Source organism: Crocuta crocuta, unplaced genomic scaffold (assembly GCF_008692635.1).
Source record: "Crocuta crocuta isolate KB4526 unplaced genomic scaffold, BGI_CrCroc_1.0 scaffold50, whole genome shotgun sequence".
Classification (NCBI taxonomy): domain Eukaryota; kingdom Metazoa; phylum Chordata; class Mammalia; order Carnivora; family Hyaenidae; genus Crocuta; species Crocuta crocuta.
In genome coordinates, this window is record NW_027527428.1 from 8250965 (window position 1) to 8276579 (window position 25615).

The following is a 25615-nucleotide window of genomic DNA, read 5'->3' on the forward strand; positions in this document are numbered from 1 at the left end:
GGGTTCCTGGACGCTGGCCGAGTGCCGGCCGTGCCTTTCCAGGGCAGCAGGAAGGCGGCTGCATGAGCTCTCGTCTGGTCCCGGGGCCCTGACCTCAGCTTTGGTGGGTTGTGTTTCAGACGGGCGTCCTGGCTGCTCGGTGGCAGCTCTCCCTGCGTCCCCATCCCAGGTCTAGCTCTGCTGTCGGCAAGTCTGCTCGAGAAGGTTCTGATGCCCGCCTCCCTGAGCGGACGCTGCTATAGGGGAGTAGCCCCTGCAGCTGTTTGGGGAGCTGGTGGGGGGTGCCTGAACACGACGCAGGCCTTGCTGAGCCCCGGGCTCCCTAGTGCTTGTGCTCAGGACCTCAGCTGTTGTGTTTGAACCCATGCAGGCCCCTCGCAGACTACCTGGACGACGCGGTGGTGGGCGGCCTGAAGCACATTCACCAGCAGGTCTGTGTGCAGCCCACTGGAGGGTCCGTTTCTCCAGGGTTCCTGGTCCCCACAAGTGTCCGCTGCCCCTTCGAGCTCTCTCCTCCCTCCTCAGCCCTGTTCGAAGCCCAGTCTGATGGCTGAGAAGGTCCTGCTGAGGACCAGTCCTGGGGCCCATTGTTGGAAGCAGCTCTCTTCCTTCGGCCTCCCTGGTGGACAGCATCTGGGGGTTTGTCTGGGGTGGGAGGGGCCTTCTGGGGGCCCACGCACGTGCTCTCTTCCTGCGTGGCCAGCACCTCGGGCAGCACAGGAGGCCACTAATCAGGCCAGTGCAGGTGACATGGCCTGGCCTATCTGGTCCTTGTCCTCCTGTGCTGCCTGACTGCCTGTCCCCTGGGAGCCTAGCCACTCAGGCACGTCCCACTCCTTCCCAGACGTGGCCTGTTCTCTCGGAGATGGTGCATAGAGTAAGCACGAAGGCTTTGATTCCCAGCTGCATCACACTGGGACTCGAGTCTGAAATCACTCCCAGCATGTGTGTGTGCCCATCTCTGGGGGAAGGTGTGTCCATTTTTGTGGGGCTTTGAGATCTTTGAGGCTCTGTGATTCAAAGGAGGTAAAGTGTGAACTAAGGCCTTAATGCTACTGGGTAACATCAAAATCACCCACGAGGACGTCCAGAGGGTTAGCGTTTGTTGTTCAGAATAGAGTTTTGTATTCATTCTGGGTTATCTCTTTAGAGAGTGATACACCGTCTTGATATTGAATCCTCCTGTGTATGCCATTGGCTTTATGACTTTGGCAAATCCATTCAGTTTGTTTGGGGCGGTGAGGCACCGCAAGGCAGTGCGGGGAGTTGTGCAGCATGGAGACCCGGGGCCACTGAGCCAGGGCCCTCTGTCTGCGAGTGTGGGAAACCGTAGGGTCTGCTCCCCCGAATTTTGGGGGGAAACGGAGGACGGTGTTTGCCAAGCTCAGTGCTGTTCTGGTGCAAGCGTGACAGTGCAAATTGGGGTGCCTCTCTGTGCCTCAGTTTCCCCTTCCACGCGAGGTGGCACAGGAAAGCGGGCTGTCACGAGGTGCTTGCTGGAAGTAGAGTGGGCTCCGTGCTCAGGACCCTGGTCAGCTCTCCGGGACACCAGCCTGAGAAATGGGTGCGTGTGTCCTTGTTCCCATCCAGTGCTCAGGACCATTGTGCGCCTGCTGCGGCATTTTAACAATCAGTTAATTTAAATACCTAACTTTCATTTCTTTCTTTTAGCTTTACGACCGTCAGTTGTACAGGTAAGCCTCACAAACCCTACGTTCTCTGTTCTGTGTCTCACAGAAAAGATCTCTTGTCGGTAAAGGTTGTGGTGGCCTTTTTGGGCTTCTGCTGAGTCACCCGGTGGTGCCTGTCCTGTGTTTACTTGATTTGAAGGGTGTCACAGTTACAGGATGTGGCTGGTATTTGTGAGCTTTGGTGAGGTTTCTGTGTCCTGTAAAGAAACATGTGGTCCTGTGGGCGCTGGTCGTTGCAGCATGCGGCCGCAGCCATAGAGCCGAGCAGCTGGCCGGTCCTGTCCGTCCCCCCGTCTGTGCAGATGGGGTCTCACCGTGACGTCCTTACTTGAAGGTCTGGCTTCCTTCACTTAGCGTGAAGTTGCAGACCGTTGTCGGTTTTGAGGCGTGTGCCGTGGTGTAGCCTGTCTCACACGTGCTTGCTGTGTTTATCTGCCCGCCCGGTGTGGGCACTTGGGGCTGTTGCAGCTTTTCTTCTTGGGATGAACCTGCTGTGAACGTTGATACTCGGGTCCTAGTGTAGAAGTGTGTTCCCGCCTTTCTTGGGCACATACCTGGGAGGCTGTCGCTGGGCCGGACAGCACGGGTGTGTCTTTAATGCCCTGACAGACTTGTCCAAAGGGCTGTGCCCTCTGCCTCCAGCAGCAGTGGTCGGGAACCCCCCCGCCCTGCGAGTCATATTTCCATGTGGACCGCTTGTCTTCTGTCATCTTCCATAAACTATTCGAATCTTTTGCTTGTTAAAAAATTTTCATGGTCTGTCTGCTCCCTGAGCCGTTAGCACTCTACTGTGCTAGATGTGAGCTCTTTATACTCCTGATGTCCCAGAGTTTTTCTCCCTGACTGAGGCTTGCCTTTTAATTTTTCTTAGTGGCTTTTTAACATAACTATGTGGGGTAGTGAGCATGGGCTATTCTCCTTTGTTCTTGACGTGTTCGCCTCGTCCTGAGAGTGCGGGGCCTGCTCTGCCCGCCGGCTGGGGGCCCCCCTTCAGGGATTCCTGTGTGGAGAAGCTGCTTTCAGAACTGCTCAGGTGACCTTCCCACAGTTGACTGGCATTGCCCCTGGCTGGTGTGGCAGCTGTTCTGAATTAAAGGTTGATCTTCTGTGCTCCTGTCTTGTTTCAGAATCCCCTCTTCTGGCAACTCTGTCCATGGACTGTTCCCATTAACAGACCCCCTCCCTCCACAGACAGCCCTGTGCTTGAGCCAGTGCATCAGTGTGAGTGGGGCTCATCCATGTCCCGTGAGCCCCTGTGGGATGTGGCTGGGCCTGTGCCCGGACCTTCCGTGGCTCCGTGGCCCCCGTAGTTGGTGGGGAGACGCACCTGCGGCCGGGATGCTTCCGTACCGTTGCCCCTTCAGCTGTCCTTCCCTCTGCTTGGGGCAGGGTCTTTGTGTTGCCCGCAGATGACGCGCCTCCCGAGTGACTCACCGGAGTTCTGTGCCCTCCCCCGAATGGGTTAGTGCACGTTTCACCTGCAGGACCTGGTGGAGCCTTGTGTATACCTTGGCAGACCACAGCTGCACAGTGCGGCCTAATCCCGGGGAAGGGGGCGGCATGGCTGTGTCTTCCGGGTTCAGGTTTTCCTTGATGGCTGGTGAGCAGGGGTCAGCGCCTGGGCAGCTCCCGTTGGGCTCTTGACGGTTACACTGCCACTGTCCACAGCTGGCTTTCCATCTGTTCTAACAGCGGAAAAGAGCGGTCGTCCTCGAGTAGAGAGCCTGCCCACTTCTTTCTGGTGGCGTGCTCGAGCCCTGGAAGGCTAAGCCGCGGGGCTCAGGCCAGTGTCGCAGGACGAGGGAATTGCGGAGCGCAGCACGCAGCTTTGCCGGGTAGCGGCGGCTGATGATGGTGTCTGTTCACATTTTACGGATTCTAAGTGTACACCTGCGCTTTGTTTTAAGTCTTGTTTTTAGTGATGAGTTTCAAGAATAAATAGAAAGTTACACCCTTCAGTGAGGTCAGTGAACAGAGATAAAGTGTGTGGCTTCCTGCTGCCACAGCAGGTCCCTGAGTGGGAGAGGCCCGTGTGACCTGCAGTGTACATTCACCGTGTGTGACTCATACACGCGCCTCAGTAGAGGTTCTGGCCCGTGACCACAGAGGTGAGGTCGCACTGCCGAGGCTTGAACTCGAGTGGGAGACGTGAGCGTGTGTGGGGTGTGCACATGGTGGGCGCCGGGGCCAGCGCTGCGCTTCCCCCCGTTTTGTTTTCAGGACACTGTCTTTGTGTCTTCTTTGCTCCCGGGGGCGGTTCCACACCAGGCTTGCAGTTGCTCCCTCGGGCCGGTCCTGGCGCCCACGGTGTGACTGGTGTGGACGTGCACTCGTGTTGCCCATGGAGGTGTGCAGTGTGGCTCCCCCAGCGGGGATCAGGGGAGACCTCCAGAAGGTCAGATGTGCCACTGAGGGGCACGGCCCTCACACACCGCTGGTGAGGGGCCTGGGGGCAGGCAGCTTTGTGGTGTGTAAACCCCCGTTGCTAGGCCCGCCCCCTCGCCCGCATCAGTCACACGAGGACTTGCCGAGGCCTGCTTGTCAGACCCCTGTTCTTCTGACGCCTGCTGCCCAGGGTTTGTGCGGAAAACCAGCCTTCCCTTTTCACCCCCGTGCCTCTGTCTGTCTGCTGGCACCCACGTGCTCGCCAGCGCACCGAAACCCATGGGCGTCGTGTTCAGTCTCTGCTCAGATCGTCCCAGATTTGACCCACGGGAGCTTGTTTGAGGAGCTGCTGTTGTTTTTACAAGGTTCCCTTAGTCTCTGAGCAGTTCTTCGTAGCAAGATCTTTTTAAGCCTTCTCAAAAGAATTATTTTGGTTTTTGTTCCCACCCCATTGATGGTGTTGGGTGCAGTTCTTCTCAGGCTTGGGTTTTTTTATCCTCTGAGTTTCCATTTGTGTCTCTTTTATGCCTTCAGTCTCCTCCTTGAGCTTGCATCTCCCTCTGCCTCCATGGCACACGCGTCCCCAGGAGCCGCTGTAATGGCCTCGTGCGCCACTGAATCCTTGGTGTTTGTGGGTTGTGTTTTCCACCTGATTCTTGGGTAGATGTCAGTGGTGTGAGATTCTTGTCACTGGGGACAGGGTGCAGCTGCTGCCCACTGCCTTCTGCTGGGTCTGTGGCTGGTCACCATTATTTGGCTCCTTCCCGGCCGGCACTGAAGGGTCTGTGGCGGGTCCAGAACCAGCTCACGGACGTGCCTTGTGCATGACTAGGTTCTGCCACTCCTGCCACGCGGGCTCCTGTGAGTGTCCTGTCTTCTTGCAAGGATCTCTTTCCTCTTGGGCTCAGGTAGTTCCTTTTCTTGCATGTGTGGCTCATGACCTCCCACCCTCACAGGCTTGAGGACACCCGGCAGGGCCCTGGGCCCCCACCCTCTGCCTCCGTCTCCTCGACTCAGCTGACAGGAGGCTCACCTTGAACCTGGGAGCGCCCTTGGCTCTGCCTGCTTCCCCGCCCCCACAGACTCTATTCTTTGTCTGAGCCTTCCTTTCCTAGAGCTCATCTAGGGGCCTCGTTTTAAGGCAGGAGGGAGAGTCTTGTTACTCTGTCTGGGCCAGAAGCTGGAGTCTCCTAAACTGCCCACGGTCTCCTCGTGGCCTGCTCTTACGTACACATCCGCCTCTTTCCCGTGGTTGGCGTCAGGAATTAGGCGTCTGGAATGGTCAGTGCTGCTTCTCCCTGCTTTTCTTCCTGAGGGACATCAGTGTGGCTTCATTGGGCTGGATGCTGGTGACTTCCTGGTGTCGCTTTTCTTACAGAGTAGGCGTTGAGCAGTATTAGGAATTTGTTCTGTGTGACCATACAGTGTGGTTAATGCTTGTAAGGGTTATAGTGCCTGGTGGAACCCGAGAGTCAGAATGACCCCACCTGGAGGGCAGTTACAGCAGGTTTTCCGCTGCTTATTGTCAGAGCCGTTTAGCGGCAGTAACAAGCGTGGCCCAGCAGGCTCTTACTGGTGTCTGCAGCCTGAACTTCCACCTGTCACTTAGTGAGGGTATATTATGTTATGTGTGATAAAAGATGTTAACTCTGAATGTTTTTATTGATTTTCAGGGGTCTAGGAGGAGAACTCATGAGACAAGCAGGTAGGTCTGAGCCCAGGGCTTGGGTGCGATTAAGTCCTAAGGGCGTTTGCTTCACTCTGTCCAGTGCTGTGTGTTCTTTGTGGTACCGAGCGGCTGGGCGGTTCTTTGGGTCAGAATTTGGCTGTGGCGTGCCTGGCTGCACCCGCAGTCCTGGGGCTGCCCGCTGCGTCTGCTCCTGTGATGAGTTTTGGGCAGCAGCTGGGCTGGGGTGGGCGAACGGAGGTATAATCTGCTTTTCACATAATAGCACTAGGAATGCTGAGCGTTGCTGTCTTTCCCTCTTCAGGACACTATTTATGCATAACTATGACAAAGAATGGCTTTTCAGATTGTATTTAAATGTTTGCTGGGAGCTTGAGTGATGCTGGTGTGCAGGCACCTAGCTTTCCTGGAGCCCCAGCTAAACCCGCCAGAAACCCCAGGGCTGCTCTGAGTGTCTGGAGGTTGTTATGTTTGTCAGGTGGCTGCGTGCGGCTGCGGTCCGCGTGCAGGGGATCCCCTCACCCGGGAAGGGAGAAGGGAGGAAGGCCAGTAGGCTCTGAGGGCAGGCCCGGGTGGGGCGACTCCTGTGCGGGGACTGTTGGCACACGGGGAACTGGGCAGCGCTGCCAGTCTCCCCTCCCTCGGCTGCCCTTCCCTCCAGGCTCCGTTGTGCCTGTGCAGCCTCCTGGCCTGAGCCTCCTTGGTGGGTGCTCCCTTCCTGCCTGGAACACTTGTCCCCTTGCTTCTGGAACAATCCATCGCACTGGCTCTCACCATTCCTTCCGTGACTTTCCTCCCGTGTGCCCTGGCCCCTACCTGATTGGTGCCCCCATGGCTGCCCCTGTCCGCTCTGCCCCTGTGGGGCAGTCTGCGCCGGCCAGGAAGGGGGTGCATTGTGCCTTGCTGCTCTCATTTGCCCCAAATCCTCTTCCTCACAAAGCACTGCTGGTTTTCTGTGTGTGCTTCAGTCCTTGTTTGGGGTCCTTAGTTTCGTTAACACCCTTGAACGTGCACACCCTTGAACGTCTGCAGGGGGGTCTCGCTGAGCTTCCTGTACGCCCTGTACTCCGACCTCAGCAACCTCAGAGCCACTCTGACCTCCAGCAGAGCCCCTGGTAGCCGAGGGGCCTTCATGCAGGACTGGCATGCCATCCCTCTGTCACAGGACGGGCCCTGTGGCAAGTGCTGCCTCAGAGAAGAGGACAGTCCTGCCCAGTGTGGGGGGACATTGAGGGTCCCCTGCAGCCACTAGGTGACGTGTGCTGGGCTCCTGGAGGATGAGGCGGTTCCTCTGGGCCATGGGCAGGAAGTGTGTGGGGCAGCGCCTGGCTGGGATGGGAGTTGTAGGCTCTGGGGAGCCAAGGGCACAGTGATGGGGTGTGGGCAGGACCTTGGGGCCATGGCTGGTCACAGCAGAGGTGTCGAGTTACCCTGGTACGGTGGCCTGGCAGGGGGCTGTGCCCCCAGGATTGCCCACATCTAAGACCATACAGGACAGCACTTGGCCTTCCTGCACAGGGTCCTGGGGTCAGTTTGTAAAGCAACATCATAGAGGCGTCTGGGTCGCTTAGTTGGTTAAGTGTCCGACTTCGGCTCAGGTCATGATCTCATGGTGTATGAGTTCAAGCCCTATATTGGGCTCGGTGCTGACAGCTCAGAGCCTGGAGCCTGCTTCAGATTCTGTGTCTCCCTCTCTCTGCCCCTCTCCAGCTTGCATTCTGTCTCTTTTTCTCAAATATAAATAAACATTTAAAAAAAAGCAACATCATCAACACGTAAGTGTCCCCTCATACTGCTGTAACTCCGCTGTCCTCCGAGGCACAGGCGACCCCACTGAGGCATGCACGTCCCGGGGGGGGTGTGCGTGCACGTCCCGGGGGGGGTGTGCGTAGCCGGTGGTGGAGGGGCAGTGGAAGGAGGTGCTGACAGTGGTGAGAAAACCAGAGTAAACTGCCGGGCCCAGTTGGTGCTGGTCCGTGAGAGGGAAACGCAGCCCCTTGCTGAGGAAACAGGTCAACGTGGGGGTGGGAGGGGAGGGGCTCGGACAGGCGGCGGCAGCTAAGCTGAACCAAGTTCCCTGCAAAACCAGGTCTTCGCCCCAGACTCCCCTCAGATGAGGCTGGCGGGGTTCTCAGATCCCCAGCCGATTGTTACAAGGCTTCTTCCAAGTAGGTTGTTTTGGTTTCGGTGTTTTTCTTTACGGAAGTAAGGAAGGACGCACTGACACGTCATAGACAGTTCCACAAAGTGACGCGAGGAAAGCCTGAGTTTAGGTTTAAGACTGTTCCTAATGGAAATGGCTGGTCCTGGGGCCCCGGCGGGCTGTGTCCTCACTGGCTGCAGCCCGCAGGGGCCTCACCCGCTGGCAGGAAACTCTGATTTGTCTGAAAATGTCTTTCTACCTTCATTCCTAAAGGGCGTTTTTGCCGGATATAGAACTGCTCTTCATCATTTATGGATGCAGGTATTTGTCTGCACTTTAAAGACAACATTGTATCGTCTGTCAGGTTTCCTGCTCTGTAGAGAAGTCACCTGCACGCACTCTGTTGGAAGCAATCTGTTCATTTTCTCTGGGTCTCTGGCCTCTTTGAGGTTGTGTCTTCGTGTCTGGTTTTTGTGGCTCACATGGCAGACCTAGAACAAGGGTATCGGGTTCCATAATCTGTAGTGTCGGTGGCTGGTTTTGGTCACTTTTGGAAAAACTCATCCATCGTGTCTTCAAATTTTGCTCCTCTGCTCTTTCTCCGGCTGCTTCTGAGGCTCTAGGCTCCGCAGGATAGACCTGCTTATCTGCTCCCCACATCTCGTCCATCTCCCCCTTTTCTGTCCTTTTCATGGACTTTTGCCCCATATTCCATGTCGTGCATTCTCTCTTCAGCTGTGTCTTATTAGTTATTAACCTCATCCATTGGATTTTAAATTCTTGTGTTTTTGTGTTTCGGAGTTTATTTTTTAATAATTTCTGTATCACTGTCATAGTTTTTAGTAAGTTAGTGTTTTGAACAAAATAAGCACTTATTTATTTTCTAAAGTTTATTTATTTATTTTGAGAGAGAGGGAGAGAGCAGAGGAGGGGCAGAGAGAGGGAGAGAGAGAATCTCAAGCAGGCTCCATGCTGACAGTGCGCGATGAGGGGCTCAAACTCCAGAACCACGAGATCAGGACCTGAGCCAAAATTGGACGCTTATCAGACTGAGCCACCCCCTGGTGCCTCTGAACAAAATAAGCATTTAGAATCGATGTCTAATAACACCATTGTCTAGAGCTTGTGTAGGCCTGGATATTGGGTCTGAAAAGTTAGAGAGGTACTTTGAAGCTCAGGACTGTTTTCTCCCCGAGAGGGTCTTTCCATTGGCTTCTGGCTGGAGGCCAGGGATGTGAGTCTGGGGTATCTCCCTCCCTTTCAGGCCTTGAAGCGTTCCAAGACCAAAGCCAGACCTGTCTGGGATGTGGTCCTTTGGATTCAAGGTCGTGTGAGGGTTTCTCAGCTTCCCCTCAGTCGCTCTGGACTTCACACTCTGTCCCAGTGGCCCTTGGAGGCTTGTGGACGCTCTGGCCATCTTTCTGGGGTTTTGAGTGCGAGCCTTCTCTGGCAGAAGCCACTTAGGTCAGGGGTGTGGCCCCTGTCTCTGCTTGGGGGGGCTCTGCTTCCCTGGGAGCTCCCCAGTGACTTCAAGGACATAGAGCTTATTTCTACTTCTGTCTTAGCTGGTGGGTTGGTCTGAGTGACCTAGTGTGTAACTTTTTTTTAACGTTTTATTTTGAAATAATTGTAGGCTCACAGGAAATAATAAAGCTCTTTGTTTTTAACGTTGTAGAATGCATTTAAAGCTCATGTACAGGGCAAATCTTTAAGAAAATTATTTTTTTAATGTTGAGGACTTGGATTCTCTAGTCCTTAAAACACACTCTGTAAAACCATTCAAAGCAGAGTCGCATTTTCTCAGGAGCAGGCAGACTGGTAGAAGAACAGAGGACAGAATCCAGAAGCAGGTGCTGATGTGATAACGGGTATGGGACTTGATGCATGACTCACAGGTACCTCCAGCGTTGGTGGGGACGGTGGCTCACTGAGGAATGATGACGCTATGGACGACCGTGTGGCAGCAATTAAAATCGTATCCCTACATCACGCATATCCAAAACTAAATTTCTGATTTAAAACTTAAATACAAAAAGTATAACTTAAAAAACTTCAAAGAAATTTTAGGAGACGTTGTAGGATAACATCAGTCTCTAAAAAACTTAACTTGGAAAATTTCAGATCTACACAAAAACACAGAGAAGTAGCTCGTAGAGCCTCGTGTGTGCTCCTGCCACAGTGAGTCTGTTTTCCCCGCATCGGAAAGCAGATCCAGCCCTGGTGTCTTATTGCTCTGTCGCCGGTTCTCACTGGGGGGCACAGGTTTCTCTTGTGTTTGGATGTTGGCTTTTGGCACATAGACGCCCAGCAGAATTCGCAGTAATTCCACAACTGGAAGCAGCAGTAGAAAGTAGTGTCTGCATAAACCTTGACGACTGTTGGACAGGGAACATAGAGAAGGTTCCCGTGCTGCGGTGGAAAGATGTCTTCAGGTTGCAGAGCAGATGCACAGACGCTCCCCGGGAGTGCACGCCGTGGTGGCCCCCGCGCGGCTGACGGGTGCCCGGAGGACAGTGGGGGGGTCTCTTTCCAGGTGGCTGTAGCCCCAGCTGCACAGGCTCAGGCGGGGCTCTGGCCCTGGAGTGTGAGCTGCCGCAGGCTCTCCACTCTGCCCTCGGCCGGCGTCCCTTACGATTAGAAGTGTGTGCGTTCTCCATCCTGGTGCCACCGCGGGGCTCGGCACACGGAGCTGTGTGAGGGCAGGCGGCAGTCCACGTCCACAGGCGCGAGCAGCCACCTCGCGTGCGGTGACTGGGAAATGGAGGGAGCGCTCAGCCCGTCAGGAGAACGACTTGTGTCCCGAGTACAGAGCATCACACGTCTGCTCACAAGGGCGCGAGGTCTCCAGCAGTTGGTTACCTCATTAGAGAGAAAAGCAGGGTGGTGGCCGGAGTCTGCTGGTGGCCCCGGGAGCCGCCGTAGCCGGGTGGGACCTCGTTCCTGGTGACCGGTAGTGGGAGTCAGGAGCTGTGGGGAGGGGCAGGCTCGCCTTTGGTCTGGGACCCCCCGGGCATGTGCAGACCGTGTGGCTGCTCTGCTGGCGGTACCGGCACGGCTGTGTGGGCCCCGTGTTCCTGAGGGAGGGTGGCAGGCTCTGCACACCGCGCGGGGCGGGCGCTGTGGTCGCCAGCACTAGGGCCCGGCGGCCTATGTCCTGAGTCCAGCCGGGCTGCCTGACTGCTGTCACACCCGCAGCGGGCCTGGTGCCTGGGGTCAATCTGGGAGGTCGGTTGGGGGGTGTAGAGGGACCCCGGAAGGGGAGTGTGTGTGGCAGCAGTGCTGTTCCTTCCAGTGTCTGCGGAAGCGTGAGGGTGGGTGTGGTCCTGCCGGGTGCTCGGGGTGGTGACCGGAATGCCAGTGGCAGTTTTTTCTCCAACTTCTGTCTGTAGCATTAGGGGTTTTTCAGCGCCTGTAGATTATTTGTACCATCAAGAAAAAAACCCCTGGAGCTGATCCCGTGAGGTGTGCCTGCTGTGGGGGGTGCATGGTCACCCTCTCTCACGTGGGCGACTGGGGAGAGGAGTCCGGGTGCTCGTGTTAGGGGCGTGTGGCGTGCTGGGGTGTAGGGCGGCTTGCCGGGAGGTTGTGCGGTGGGAGAGGGCAGCCCACAGGAGGGCCACCAGCTGGACACTCGTAGCTCGTGGATTTGATCCTGTACTTCCGGTCGTTTTCTGTGCAGTGGATGGTTCTTTTAACTTGTTGATTATATTGGACTGGATTTCTGCCCATGGGGGTGGAATCGTGTCTTTATTTAAGGAACCAATGCTGATTCTTCACAGAGTTTAGGAATTTACCCGAGCTTTTAACACCATGGTTTGTCCAGGAACTCACAGGCTCAGCTGTCCTCACCCCTCCGTGGACCCCCGGTGCTCACCTGTCCTGCCCTAGGTGGTCTGTGAGTGTTCACCTGTGACAGGAGTGCTTGCTCCATCGTATTGGAGCCCCTGTCCTGTGGGAGCTGCATCTCAGATGCCACAGCTCCATCACTCATAGGTTATCGATGGCCCTGTTAGTGTCCTCTGAACTGACAGTTGTCCCTGGGGATTCGTGTTGGGGTTACGCCTGTAGCTGTGGGCGTGTTGGCTACAGTGCTCTGTGTAGCCCTGGCCTGGTCTGGAGCAGGTTCTCTGAGGCCACATGGGTGAGGAGGCACCAGGGCCCCCTCGGGCCAGCCAGGTGCCAGCACTGATGCATCCAGAGTGGCTGAGCGTTCAGGGCCAGGCAGGCACCATGATGGGCATTTCTGGAGAAATGACGTTGTATTTGTTCTTTTTCTTCCTAGTGTGTGTTCTGATAGAAAACTTGTCCCTCTCTAAAATTCCTTTTAGAGGTGACACCATCATTGGTAAGTGCGTTTCTTCTTCATTGACTCACATTGTAGCATTTTCTGCCAGAACTATTCCAAATTAAAAGGTAAAAATGAAAAAAAAAAAAAAAAAAAAGAAAAGTAAAAATGAGCTGGGTAGGATGGATGATAAAGGGTGATAAAGTTTTATGGTATCAGAATGCCTACTTTTGAAATCGCTCTAAGGACCCGTTGTAAAGTAATGAGCACCCACTGCACGGTCAGAAAGAGAGAGAATCTCTCCCTCGTCTTCTGAGAGGTCACTTGGGCCCCCTCCTCAGAGCCAGGACTCTGCCCGTGGCAGCTGGGCCCAGTACTGGGCCTCCTTGGCTGTTCCTCACCCTGATGGGGTGCGGGCAGGGAGTATGAGCGCCAGCTCTGGTGGAGTGGTGGCCAGGTCCCCGCATGGGCCTGGAGTCCTCCATGTTCTTTGGCATCGGGCCATTAGAAGTGGGAAGAAAGGGGGTTTGGGGTCACCTTCACCCAGGCCCTCTTTATTCTTTGCAGTCTTAGAAGTTCTTTGTTCTGTGCTCCACTGCAAAGAAGGTTGGATACATTTAGCATCCCTTTCTTGGTGTGGGGTCTGAGTTGAATGTTTGGGTATTTATTGGTGGGGGTTGGGGGAGCATTGTTTGAGAGAGAGGTGCTAGAAGTGGCCACCTGACATTTCCCACAGTGACAATTTAACATTTCTGCAGCCACGGGAAGGCTTTCTCTCTCTGAATGGAGAGAGGGCCCTTGGGGTTTAATGGTTGCCTTAGATCTCCTCCAGATTCATCGTGAAGAGTTACCATCCACTTTGAGAGGTAGATCTGTTGTTTTTAATTTCATCTAAATGTTCCTAATTGGGTAAAATGGTTGTCTTTGACAGATGGGTGGCAGTGGCTGATAGATGACACTTTGAGAAATCTCCATCTTATTTCAACTCCTTCTAGACAACAGATCAAGGTATGGTAAGCAAGACTTGTGTGGCTGTTACATTGTATGGAAAGTGACATTAAGTTTTTTTCTAGTCCTTGTTTCAAAGGACTGTGTGGGTTGTGAGTCCCTTTTATATACTAATGTGATAATTGATAAACACCATAGTTCTGTATGGAATTCTAGATGGTATTGTCTATGTAATTTATAATCAGGAAAAGTAATGCAGCCAATGATGGCCAGGATACTTAGATTTTTAATTACCATTTCTGGTTTAGTTAGATTCACCTTCTGCGTATCCCTCCCGTTTATGTGCAGTAATTACTTGCTCATTTGTGTTTTGTGTCCTTTTGAGTTGCGGGGTGGTAAGGTCGGACTCTTGGGACACCCAGGTGCAGATGGGAACCCCAGTCCAGGGTCCCTGCCCGCATGCGCTGGTTGTCTTGAGTGCGGACAGGGCGCGTGTGTCTGGTGGCCGATGCGCTGCTGCCCTGTCCTGGGACAGATGACTTTGGGCTGACAGAGCTGTCACAGAGGTTACAGAGAGCAGGTGCGGACAGGCTTTTAGTATATGTGCTGCCGAAGCGAGCACGCGGACAGGCTTTTATTGAGAGTGGAGAAATGGAAGTCTGCATTGGTCTCCTGAATGATTAATGCTCCAGCCTCCTGCGTATCTTTTCTTGATTTTTTTATGTTTATTTTTGAGAGAGAGACAGAGCATGAGTTGGGGAGGGGCAGAGACAGAGGGAGACACAGAATCCAAAGCAGGCTCCAGGCTCCGTGCTGTCAGCACAGAGCCCTCGAGGCTCGAACTCACGAACTGTGACGTCATGACCTGAGCCGAAGCCAGGTCTGACTGAGCCCCTCAGGCACCCCCAACCCTTTTATTTTAAAGGAACTTTATCATTTTGTAGATGCCAAGTACAGTTTTGGGATGTTTCACAGTCAGGGCCTCAACATTTCCTTTGAAGACCATTCCCATAATGGATCCACACCAGTGGTGATTGTGGCAGTTTGCACAGATGACCCCGTGGCGTGGTGCTGCCTTGTGTGGTCCAGCGCTCTGCCAGTGGCCCTGCCTGTGTGGTCTCCTGCACGTCTCTCCAGGGCTGCTCTGTTGGGCTTGGCCGCTCGATTTGGGGGAGCAGCAGGAAAGAAAATAGGGATCCAGCCTTTGCCCTTTGCTGTCTGTCTGACCCTGAGAGGCTCACCTTGAGCTCGGGTTCCTCCTGTGGGCAGTGGGGGTGTGCTGGGGCCCTGGGGCCACGGCTGCGGTCAGCGCCCATGCTTCCCCCCCCACCCCGGCCCCACGACTCTGTAAACGACGCTTGTGCATTACTTCTGTGTGTGTAACATGCACTTTGCCCTTAGTTCTGCTGGGAAAGAAAAAGTGCCCCGTTTTATTATTAAAAGACACTTGCATTATATGGAAGAAACCATTTTTTCCATCTGCGTTACTTGCAGAAAGCGTCGAGGTTCTAATTATCTGCTGATGATCGGCAGATGGGTTAGAAAGGATCATGTGACTCAGTTTCTGTTTGTTTCAGACTTACTGGGGCACGGGGCTGGGGGGTGCTGCAGCGGGCACTCGTGTCCTGCTCTGTTTCAGGAAGCAGCTGTCCTGGCCCTGGATGCGCTCTGCCGCGAGTACTACACCCCAGAGGCCGGGGAGGCAGATCCCGCTCGGCAGGGTGAGTGGGCCGTGGGGGATTCCAGCGGGAAGCGTGGGCGTGCAGGCTGTGGGGCACTGCCCCCGGCTGCAGGGTGCGCAGGTTTGGGAGGCCGAGCCCGGGAGGGCGGGGGTAGTGATGGCGGTTGGGGGCCGCTCGCAGGGTTCGCGTGGCATCTGGAGGCTCCGGTCCATCTCTAGACGATGCGTGCCTGGCACGTCGGCGTCCCCCGCCGAGCACGGTGCTCACGCCAGAACCCGCACTGTGGCCACGGCATTTCCCTGATGACGTTTTAAAGTAACGTCCTGCTCCTGGGTTTGGAGTTCTCGTCGTACGTGGCTGGAGCGCCGCCCTGCCCCGCCTCCCGTGGGACCTCCCGTTTCTGTTCCACTTTGTTTCCCCTGGTGCCTGTTCCTGGGCCCTTTCTCTCCTGTCTGGAGGGTTTCCCTGAAGCTCCTCCTGGTGGTTTGTCCAACATGTCGGGAACCTTTGTGGTGCGGACTGGACTGCGCGAAGGTGTCGGGGCGCTTGGCCTGCCTGGTGCCCTGTGGCATTGCTTACACCCTCTTACTGAAGTGGCAGGACAGTCACTTGAGCAGTACAGGAAGCACTATTTTACGTTAGATGGGTAAAAATGGGTGCAGTGGTCCAAATCTTTGTGATTTTTTTTCAAAAATAAAATATTCTGTAATGTGAGTTTCTGACTAACTTTCCAAATGTATGACGTTTTCCCCTTGACCAGAGCCCCACGTAAAGAAGCGGTAACGTTATTTTAAACTTAGTCTAATTGTAAACGTTGGGATGATGAGGTCAGGATTCCCGGCATGGGTCGCCGTGCACCCGGAGCAGTGGTCTCAACCCCTCCTGGATTTGTTCCCCTAAGACTAAAATCATACATTAAAATCGCCTAATAAAAATTCTTAAGTCAGTTTTGATCTGAGCCTCTGCTAAGATGCATCTACTCCAGAAGCTGGCGGGGCGTTTCTATCTCTCCACTGCCTCGTGCATTTCTGAGGTGTTCTGAGGAGCGCGTGCTGTGCGGGAAGGAAAGGCAGCGGCCCTGTCGTCACTTCTTTCAGAGGAGCTGATACGGCAGTATCTCGCCGAGCTGCAGAGCCCGGAGGAGATGGCTCGCTGCGGCTTCTCGCTGGCGCTGGGCGCCCTCCCATGCTTCCTCCTGAGAGGCCGGCTGCAGCAGGTGAGGTGCCCCAAGCCCTGCGAGGTGGGCCCCGTGGGGGAGGGGCCTGGCAGGGTTGGACCACGAGTCCACGCCTGTCCAGGCGAGTGGCGGTGAGGAAGGTGAATGAACAGGGTGCTCCTCTTTAGGGACCGGAGGGACTTGGAGGGGCTGAGTTCTGATGGAGGGAAGCTGTTGCATTGTCTGTGGAAACAGCTCCGGCCTTTAGATGTGTGCTGTGTCCCCTTCCTCCTGCCCCAGACGCCGTGGGGTCGGAGGAGCTGCATGGACCTCCTAAAACTTGGCTACTCAGGATCGAGATACTGGGTCAACTGATCATTTGTCACAGTGTCCAGCCTTGGGCTGCAGGATAGAAAGCTGGCATTGGGGGTGCCCCGGGGAGGTGACCTGGGAGCAGGAGGCGTCCCTGGCTTCGTGTCCTCCTGACTGCAGCAGGCATGTGGCCTGCCAGGTGCACCTTCTGTTGACAGTTCATTACCATCTTTCAGGTGCTGGCAGGCCTGGGAGCCGTGACCCGCGTTCGTCCTGAGGATGTGAGCTTTGCCGAATCTAGGCGGGATGCCTTGAAGGCGATCTCGAGGTGGGTCCCCTCGCTGGCCCCCGAGTCTCTGTTCTCCTGGGGGCCAGCGACCAAACACGGAGGGTCCAGAGAGCCCAGTCTCACACAATGACTCTACATTGAAGCAACGTTATAAGTTTTTGTTTTCTTGCTGGTTATTGCTGTGGTGAATGTTAAACTTCCGTGCTTCAGGAACACCAGGCCACGTCGGGAACTGTGGCGTGAGCCTTAGCGCGAGTCTGGAAGTGCTGTGTGGTGTGCCTGTGGTGTCGGCCGCATGTGCGTGCACGCCAGGACACCCTTTCCTCTCTCCTCTCCTGGTGTGTGTGTGACCTTTCTCCCAGGATGGAGGGCAGGGGTGGGGGCGGGGGGGGCCCAGGTGCAAACACTAGGAAACGTGACTTTGGGGGAAATGTGTCATCCAGCGGGCGCCGGTGCGGAGGGGGCTCTGGAATCCTGCATCTACGTCTGAGCTTGTCCTGTTCCGAGCATTTCCTGTTGGGAAAGATGGGGCCTCAGACACTTGCCATATTTCATGCATTTTTAATTTCAGGGTTTGCCAGACGGTTGGCGTGAGAGCAGGAGGGGCCCCAGATGAGGTTGTGTGTGAAGCGAACGTCTCCCAGATTTATCACACGCTGCTGGACTGTCTGCGCGACTACACCACTGACAGCCGTGGGGACGTGGGCGCATGGTAAGGCGGCAGGCGCACCGGGCCCTCTGCTCGTCCGGTGGCTGTATCTTTGCGGGTGGACAGGGCTGTGCCCAGCGTCTCCTGTTCGTGGTCCTTGACCTGCTGTCCTCTCCAGTGTGTGTTCTTGGGACAGCACCGTGTCCGTGGGCCCAGCTCCCAGTTGCGTTCCACTCTTCTCTGAAAAACACCAAGTCACACAGACAGTCACGCCACTTCCTCATCCCAGCCCCGGTGGTCGGCTTTCCAGTTCTTACTGGAGAAAGTTCACGCAAATGGAGCCCCCAACATGGCCGTTTAGGGCAAGAAGGGGCCACTTTGGAGGAGGGAGGAGATGGACACCATGGGCCACGGCTCCTTGTGATGGGAAACAGGAAACCAGGAGGCGCCCAGATCACAGTCTTGGGAGGAAACTTGACTCTGCTGTCCCCGCGAGGAAGCCCTGAGCCACGAGAAGGCTGTGGCTGTGGCTCCATCCATGTCCTCGTGTGGTATCTGCTCACGTCAGCAGCTGTTGCCTTTCCAGCATCTCAGGCTACTTTTCTGTCTGCTGTGAAGACCAGGCCAAGTAGCCCTTTTACTGGTGGAGCTGAGGGCTGCTTGCATGACTTCTGCCTCCGGCTCTGGATGCCCTGTGGCAGGGGCTGGGGGTGTCGCGTCCACGGAGTCACTTTTATTCCGATGCAAACAGAAGTTGAGCTTTACATTAAAGCTCAAAAGAAAAAAGAAGGAAATGAACATGTTTTCCCAGATCTGACAAGGTTTTGGCCACATTTCTTTAAATCTCCCCCGCCCTCATTTCCCCCAGCAAGATGCCCTGTCTCCCCCAACGAGACCTCTGTTGCCCCACAAGCCCTGAAGCTCTTTCTTTTTCTTCAGTTTTTTCCTCTTCTCTAGTTGTGTAAACTCTGCTAATTTATGTTCAGGTTCATTGGCTCTTTCCTTCGTCACGTCCGTGCTGCCGTCCAGTTCACCTGGTAAAACTCGAGTCTGTGTCGTAGTGTTCCGTGTGTGCCGACCTTCCCGCCTGTTCATCCGCTAGGATGTTCCCTCACCTCACTGGCTGCTTCTCTTCCCTTCTGCTCAGCCTCCGATGGTGCGGGGACGCGGCTCCCGTGGGCCCCGAACGGCCTTGACCCGTCCTCGTAGACGCAGACACCTCCCTGACTCCTGTGTCCTTGGGGAGGCCACCTGGCAGCTGCCTCGTGGTCCCCCAGCAGCACAGCCCCGACCCCCGTGCTTCCCTGTCCCTGAGGGTCGGGGCCATGAGGACTGCACCCGTCAGGGTCTGTGTCCGAGATGGTGGTCTGACCCCAGCCCCAGCTCACTTGTGCGCCTTGGAGACCAGGTCATTCTTCCTGCTGCTTTGGGGGGGGGGGTGTGGTTTTGGAGCAGACCCCGGCTCTGGGCCGTTTGCTGTGGGAACAGGTTCCCTCACCCCTCCCGAGGGTGCTGATGGCTTTTCTGTGGCCAGTGGGCCTGGACTGGATACAGAACTGCGGTCTCCATCTTGCTCACGCATGGGCGTGGGGACCCCCTCTTAGTCGCACCCCTGTAAGGGCTCTCTGTGCCCTTGGCACCTGGGTCGTCCCTGACTCCCCAGTTCAAGCCAGAAGGACGGTGGGTTGTCATGGGTCCCTGAGACACATAGATGCTGACGTCCGTGAGGAGGAAGGTCGGGTGGGGATGTGTGCGCAAGTGCCCGTGTCCCTCCCGAGGGCTCCCCGTCGGGGAGGTTGGGGAGTGCCTGTCAGAGCCCCGCAGTGTTTGGTCCTTTCTCAGAGATTCCCACTCTCAGCAGAAAGTCTCTGGTATTCGTTTATTTTTTCTACCTCTGTTCCTGCAGCACGTCCCTCGCGGTGGTTTCTGTGGCAACTCTGCATCTGTTTCTTTTGTCGTTTTCTGCTATTTTAACACCTGGGTTTTTGTTTGTTTTTCTGTCTATTCCTCTGGTGGTAACACCATCCAGAAATTGTATGTTTGGAATCGTGGAGGCTTTAGGGGTGTGCCTTCCTCCCGGGATCGGGAGGTTCCTTCCGTCAGGCCTGTGGTGTGGGTGCGGATTGCCTGATGCCTTCAGGCTGTGCCTGTGGGGCCTCCAGGCTGCGCTAGCCTGGCATGTGGGACCCTGGCCCATGCCTGCCCTGTCAGGAGCTGGCGAGGCTCCGAGGGTATCTGCACCTTTGGGCTTGTCCTCTGTGTGTCCCCACTGCCTCTCCTATGAGTGCTGTGCCCGCAGACACTGGGGGTCTCGGATACTCGGGACCCCGTCCCCCACAGCCTGCCCACCCTGGCGTTTGTGTGTTGGGTCCTGAGCGACATCTGGTTGGTGGCCATGCCCCGGGGACAGCCTGCCCAGCCCCCCTGAGTCCCCTCAAGGCTGATTCCCACCTCAAGTGCCCCCACACCTGTGTTCGCTGCTTTATCTGCCAGACTCCCGTGGGCCGGAGCCTCCGTCTGTCAGCGAGGGCGGTCTGTGGTCCCTGCTGCTCAGCCGTGTCCCCAGGAAGTGCTGCGTTCACCCTGGGCCAGCCAGTGACGGTGTAGGCTCGGGGTTCCATGTCATGGAAGCTTCGTTCTTTTCAGCTTGAGCGAATGTTGGAGAAAGTCTCTCAGAGCAGAGAGTGACATTCTAGTCGCCCTCTGCACACGTCTGCCCTGACGTTTCTGTGCCAGTTTTGTGGTAGTGCCATGCTGTGTGCGCACTCGGAACGTGGCACCTTTCTTCGGGCGTCCGCGTGTCCTTGCTGGCGGAGCGGGAGAAAGTGCTCATTGGCTGCCCGTACTGAGTTTGGTGGGTGTTTGTTACTGATGCGATGGTCAGTCTCTGGAACTTACTCTGGTTGAGGGTGTCTGAGCCACTTGAGAATGGCTGATGGGTCACATGGTGCCTGGGCTGTTCACCACATCCTTGTCCCTGCAGGGTCCGCGAGGCCGCTATGACCAGTCTAATGGACCTGACACTCCTGCTGGGAAGGGAGCAGCCAGAGCTGATCGAGGCCAGTGTGTGAGTGCGCCCCGTGTGGGGGTCGGGCCTGGCCTGCAGGGGGGTGACCGCCTCAGGGGAGGGGCACCCCACCCCACCCCACCCCACCCCACCCCTCCTCACTGCTTCCTTCCACCCAAGACCTGGCGCTCAGGCCCCTGAGGTGCCAGGTGTGCTGTGGTGGCCCCATGCTCGCGGGGCCGCTCTGGGTGGCGCCCTGGGCTCACACGGGGCTAACAGGCTCCTTGGTTTGCAGCTGTCAGCAGGTTATGTGTTGCGTGGCCCAGCAGGCGAGCGAGAAGATCGACCGGGTCCGTGCGCACGCCGCCCGTGTGTTCATGGCACTGCTGCACTCCGGGGGCTCCCCTGTCCCCCACGTGCCCCATCGAGAAGAGCTGGAAAAGCTTTTCCCCAGGTATGCGAGGCCGGGGTCCCCGAGCCCCAGCGGGCGTGGGCAGCCCTCCAGCTTGTCGGCGCTCTCTCTGCAGCTCTGACGTGGACTCCGTGAACTGGAACGCACCGTCCCAGGCCTTCCCTCGCATCACCCGGCTCCTGGGCTTGCCTGCCTACCGCTACCACGTCTTGCTGGGGCTGGCCGTGTCCGTGGGCGGCTTGACTGAGTCCACGGTGAGGAGGCCTCTTCCCAGGTCCACGGTTGTGGGAGGTATCTGCCCCGGGGCGGCGGGGGGGGGTGCGTGGGGGAGGTTTGAACAGGCATGCGCAGTGTCTGGCGCTGTTTTGGGTGGCAGAGGTTTCGCCAGAGGCTGAGAGGTGCCTTCTGGGAGGACTGCTCTCTCCTTGTGTGCTGTTTTTTTCTCTGCTTTGGGCGTCAGAGTGGGGTCAAGGGTACACCCCTTTCAAAGGCAGGCCCCCAGGGGCAGCGTTACCTCTTGTGAAGACGCGCTGGTGTTCTGCTAGGAAGGGAACAGAGTTACAGAGAACGGTGCGGTGAGCTGCCGCTCGCGTGTGTGTGTGTGTGTGTGTGTCCGGCCACGGACGACACAGAATGGCGTGGTTTTGGGCTCCTTGGGCTCGTTAGCACACACGGACTCCAGCTGCTGCTTGACCTCTGCCTGCGCTTGTCCACTTTGTGCTGTCTTTTCCAGATGAGTCTGCTCTGTTGGTTGCATTTTCAGTCTTCTGTCCTTCCTGCTGGTGTAGCGGTCACACGGTCCCTTCACACGGTCTCCTCTGGACCCAGAAGCAGTGTTGGGGGGAAGTGTGTCCTGCTCCCCTGAGCGGTCACATGCGGGCTTTCTTGGGGACTGCCGTGCGCTTTCTCTCAGCTGCTCCTGCCCCCGGGTGCTGCTGCCATGGGAGCCCCACCGCTCAGCCCGCTTGGCGCTCGGCAGCTGCCTTCTGACACTCCAGCCTGTGATCTGTTGGAATTCATTGTCCGCCATTCGGTGTGTTCATGGTTCCTATGTTCTGGAACTTTCTCTGCCCTCTTCATTCTCATTCAGGGTTTCTGTGCCCCCATTTCTACCTATGCTCCGTCCTTCCAGGTTTTGACTTCTTTTCCAGGTGCTACTGTGTTCTGCAGCTTTTTATTTTTTTAAGTTTACTTTTATGTATTTTGAGAGACAGCAAGCAGGGGAAGGGCAGAGAGAGAGGGAGAGAGGGAATCCTAAGCAGGCTCCATGCTCCCAGTGCAGAGCTTGATGCTGGGGCTCGATCCCATGAACTGTGAGATCATGACCTGAGCCAAAATTGAGAGTTGGACACTCAACCAGCTGAGGCACCTGGGCGCCCCCTCTCGTGCCTTTTCACTGCAGGCTCATCTTTGTAATCGCATTTTCCCCTGACCGACAGTGCTCTCCCGTGTCCCTTGTCTCGTAGTTCTGGTACCTGTGCTCTTAGGTGGGGCCTAAGTCTGCTCACTTCTTATTGTTGACTCATTTCCAGTGACTCACCGGGGTCTGTGTGTGGAGGCATGTGACGCTGGTCTGGGGGGCGCTGCCTTTGCTGCTGTGGGCGGCACCATGAGGCTTGGTGGGAGCCGGGTCTCTTGGGTGCCAGACCCCAGCTGCTGGTCGACTTCAGGGCACTGGATCCCTGCTGTCCCCACTGCTGACTGTGTCTGCGTCCACATGGTCACTGTGCACAGGAACAGCTCTGCATCACTTCCTTCTGCTAGTCTGTTGGGGTCTGTGGGGAGGGTCTCTGAGCCCAGCAGTGCCCCCAGGGGGCTGCAAGTTGAGGAATGGCAGTTCTCAGAGCATCTGGTCCCCTGACCTGACCTGCTTCCCCGGGAGACCCTCCGCAGCCTCACTGAGGCCACTTTGGGGTCGTTGTGGCGGATTTAGCGCCCAGTCTGTGCTGCTGCCCCGGGAGAAGCGTTTCCGGGTCAGGACTCATTCCGTGTCTCTGTGCTTATGCCCCATCTGGCGGGACGCTGTCACATGCTGTGTCACTCTGTCCCCTCAGCTCTAGTGTGACTACTGAAGTCGACCCTGGGGCAGGTGGCGAGGGGGCGGTGGTCTTGTCACCGTTAGGAGAGTGCTTTCTGTGTTGCAGGTCAGGTACTCGACGCAGAGCCTCTTTGATTACATGAAGGGCATTCAGAACGACCCGCAGGCCCTGGAGGGCTTTGGCGGGACCCTCCTGCAGGTCTTCGAGGACAACCTTCTGAACGACAGGTATGGGGGTGGGNCAGACCTCCAGGGTGTCCTTTGTTCTCACTGGGATTTCATTTCAAGGGAGCGGTGAGGTAGGCCCAGGTGGGGAGCCCAGGTGCCCCCAGCTTGTGGGACTCCCCCGGCCATAGTACCGTCACAGGGCCAGTGGAATTAGGATTCCTGTAGGCATTGGACATACAGATGACCCAGGTTATGAGCCTGGGAGGGTGAATCTCTGTGAGGCGACCTCCCTAGTCCATGCACAGGCATGTCTGCTGTGTAGACAGGGTCCCTGCACGCCAGGACTGCACATCACAGCGAGAGATGGGCCTATATCTGAGCATCTTTGCTGTGCTAGTTTGCTAACTGCCCTTCTACGAAGACTGTGGACCCCCATGGGCCCTGACCCTGGGATGAGGGTGTTTCCTGAAGCCCTCTGACAGGGTTCAGACTCAGTTCTCAACTGTTTGGTCACAGCAGTGTGGACACAGTCCCTCACCGGCTCTCCTGTGGGAAACAAACGGGAGTCAGATGTTGGGAGTGTGGGTGATGGGAGTGCGCACGGAGGGTGCAGGTGCTGACTGTTAGCATCCCTGAGACCATCTCCACGTTCTGACACCTAACGCGCCCCTCCCCCAGAAACGTCCTGCACCCTCCCCCACCCCAGGGCAGCCTCTGAATCTGCTTTCTGTCACTGGAGCTTACTGGGCATTTACAAAAAAAATTTTTTTTAAACATTTATTTGTTTTTGAGGGAGACAGATTAGGAGCGGGGGAGGGGCAAAGAGAGAGGGAGACCCAGAGTCCGAAGCAGGCTCCAGACTCTGAGCTCTCAGCACAGAGCCCAACACCGGACTTGAACTCATGAACCACGGGATGATGACCTGAGCCAAAGTTTGATGCTTAACCAACTGAGCCACCCAGGCGCCCCTTGAGTTTTGAGATTTCTTATGTGCGCTGCACAGACCCCTCATCAGACACCCTCTACAGGGGCGGTGGCTTGTCCTTCATGCCCTTGACCGCCTCTGAGCAGGCGCCTGCATGTCCATGCACGCCGGCTTCTCCCTTGGCTTTTGCGGGTGTGTTTGTTGTGCTAGGTGAAGAGTCCTAGCCTGACTCAAGGTCACGAAGGTTTTCTCTTAATATTTTCTGGAAGACGACTAGTTTTAGGTTTTATATTTAGACTTAAGGTCTATTCTGGGTACTTTCCGTGTGTGGCATGAGCGACAGATCCGTGTCTGTGTGTTGGTTCCGCCTGTGAATGTCCAGTGTGTTGAAAGACTGTCCCTTCCATGTTGTTTTTCCATGTTTTCATAAATTGTGTCTCGTGTCTGGACTTTTCCTGCTCTTTGGTCTGTGCTGTCCACAGTCCCTCGAGCTTTGTGGCAAAATTAAGTGGCACCAGCCCACCAGGCTGGCTCTCTCCTCCCTTAGTTGTTGGGGCTTTTCTTGATCTTACGTTTCCATATGAATTTTTCAGTAGGATTGTCATTTTCTACACCATGTCCTGTCTGGATTTGGACTGGGATGGTGTCGACTCCGGGGAGAGTCTGCGTCTTAGCGGCTCCGGGGCTGGTGCCCAGCCCTCAGCGTTCGCCTTCTCCCCTCAGGGTGTCTGTGCCGCTGCTGAGGACGCTGGACCAGATGCTGGCCAACGGCTGCTTTGACCTCTTCACTGCGGAGCAGAAGTAAGTGTGCAGGCAGGACCCAGAGCGCGCCTCGTAGAGACGAAGCGATGAGATGCAGAGAGGAGAACCTAGGTGATTTCCTGCGCGTTCAGGAATGGTCTGTGCCATCAGGAGGCTTCCGCTGCCCTCAGGTGAGGCTGGGGCTGTGCCTCGGCCGGGTCCTGTCATAGCACCTGCTGCCCAGGTGGGAAAAGGCCCTACCAGGTGACGTGACCCACCCGCAGGGGCCTGGCAGTCAGGGTGGCCGTGGGCGGTGGGCCGGGGTGGAGACAGGTGGTGCAGAGCATCTGGACCATCACAGTGGCGGGCCTGGTGCCGAGGCTGGAGAGCCCGGCATGGACGGAGGAGGATGGAGTGGGTCTGCGGGGAGCTGGCCAGGTGTAGGCTACAGGGACACACGGCAGACCTGGGTCAGCTCCTGGCCAGTGAGCTCTGGTGTCCAGGGTCAGGGCAACTGATTTATCTCGTTAGGAGCCTGATGATTTTCACTGGATCCCAGGCTCTGCGGGCTTTGCCTCGGGGCTGGCATCTTGTGCCCCGTGGGTCGCCTGGAGCCTCCTTCTGGGCATGTTTCAGGGGCGTGGGAAGAGCCGCACCAGGTGGGCCCTGAGTCTCCCACTCTGCTCGCTCCTGGTGACGGTCTTTGTGGGCTGTTAGCCCTGCTCCCCGGTGGCACTGCTGCCACTGTGTCCCCTCTGCGCTCACCTCCTTTGCCTCGGTGGCTGCGTCCTTGGCAGCCCGCTGTCATGTCCGTTCTGTCCGGTTTTAGTGTCACATCTTTGCCACGTCCCTGACTCCCTGGTGTCTGGGCCCCTGCACTCCTGGGACACGCCACCCTGGTGGTGCAATGGGTCCTTGCATGGATTGCGTCACTTGGCTCACTGAACGTTCTGTTTCTAGACCTAAATGCAGATTTTCCTGGTTTAAAAATTTTGAACGAAAACAGGAGAAAGTGTCCTGTTAACAAACAGCTCATTTTATTTCTGGGCAGTTTTGTAGTTTTGTTAGTTTCTTTCCTCTCCCCCCCCCCCCCCCCC

At 56.3% G+C, this 25615-nt stretch overlaps 1 protein-coding gene across 3 annotated transcripts in view; it reads left to right on the top strand.

The window, feature by feature from the left end:
* TBCD (tubulin folding cofactor D) overlaps nucleotides 1–25615 on the top strand; it is a 152421-nt gene that overhangs the window by 116434 nt on the left and 10372 nt on the right. For all 3 annotated transcript variants that reach the window (XM_077755900.1, XM_077755920.1, XM_077755910.1), the window contains 14 exons: nucleotides 371–431; nucleotides 1672–1694; nucleotides 5750–5781; nucleotides 12189–12251; nucleotides 13123–13199; nucleotides 14779–14860; nucleotides 15919–16037; nucleotides 16526–16617; nucleotides 17150–17290; nucleotides 20211–20294; nucleotides 20530–20688; nucleotides 20762–20900; nucleotides 22791–22912; nucleotides 24501–24578. In XM_077755900.1, the coding sequence (XP_077612026.1) occupies nucleotides 371–431; nucleotides 1672–1694; nucleotides 5750–5781; nucleotides 12189–12251; nucleotides 13123–13199; nucleotides 14779–14860; nucleotides 15919–16037; nucleotides 16526–16617; nucleotides 17150–17290; nucleotides 20211–20294; nucleotides 20530–20688; nucleotides 20762–20900; nucleotides 22791–22912; nucleotides 24501–24578 (1272 nt within the window). The remainder of the gene's footprint in view (nucleotides 1–370; nucleotides 432–1671; nucleotides 1695–5749; nucleotides 5782–12188; nucleotides 12252–13122; nucleotides 13200–14778; nucleotides 14861–15918; nucleotides 16038–16525; nucleotides 16618–17149; nucleotides 17291–20210; nucleotides 20295–20529; nucleotides 20689–20761; nucleotides 20901–22790; nucleotides 22913–24500; nucleotides 24579–25615) is intronic.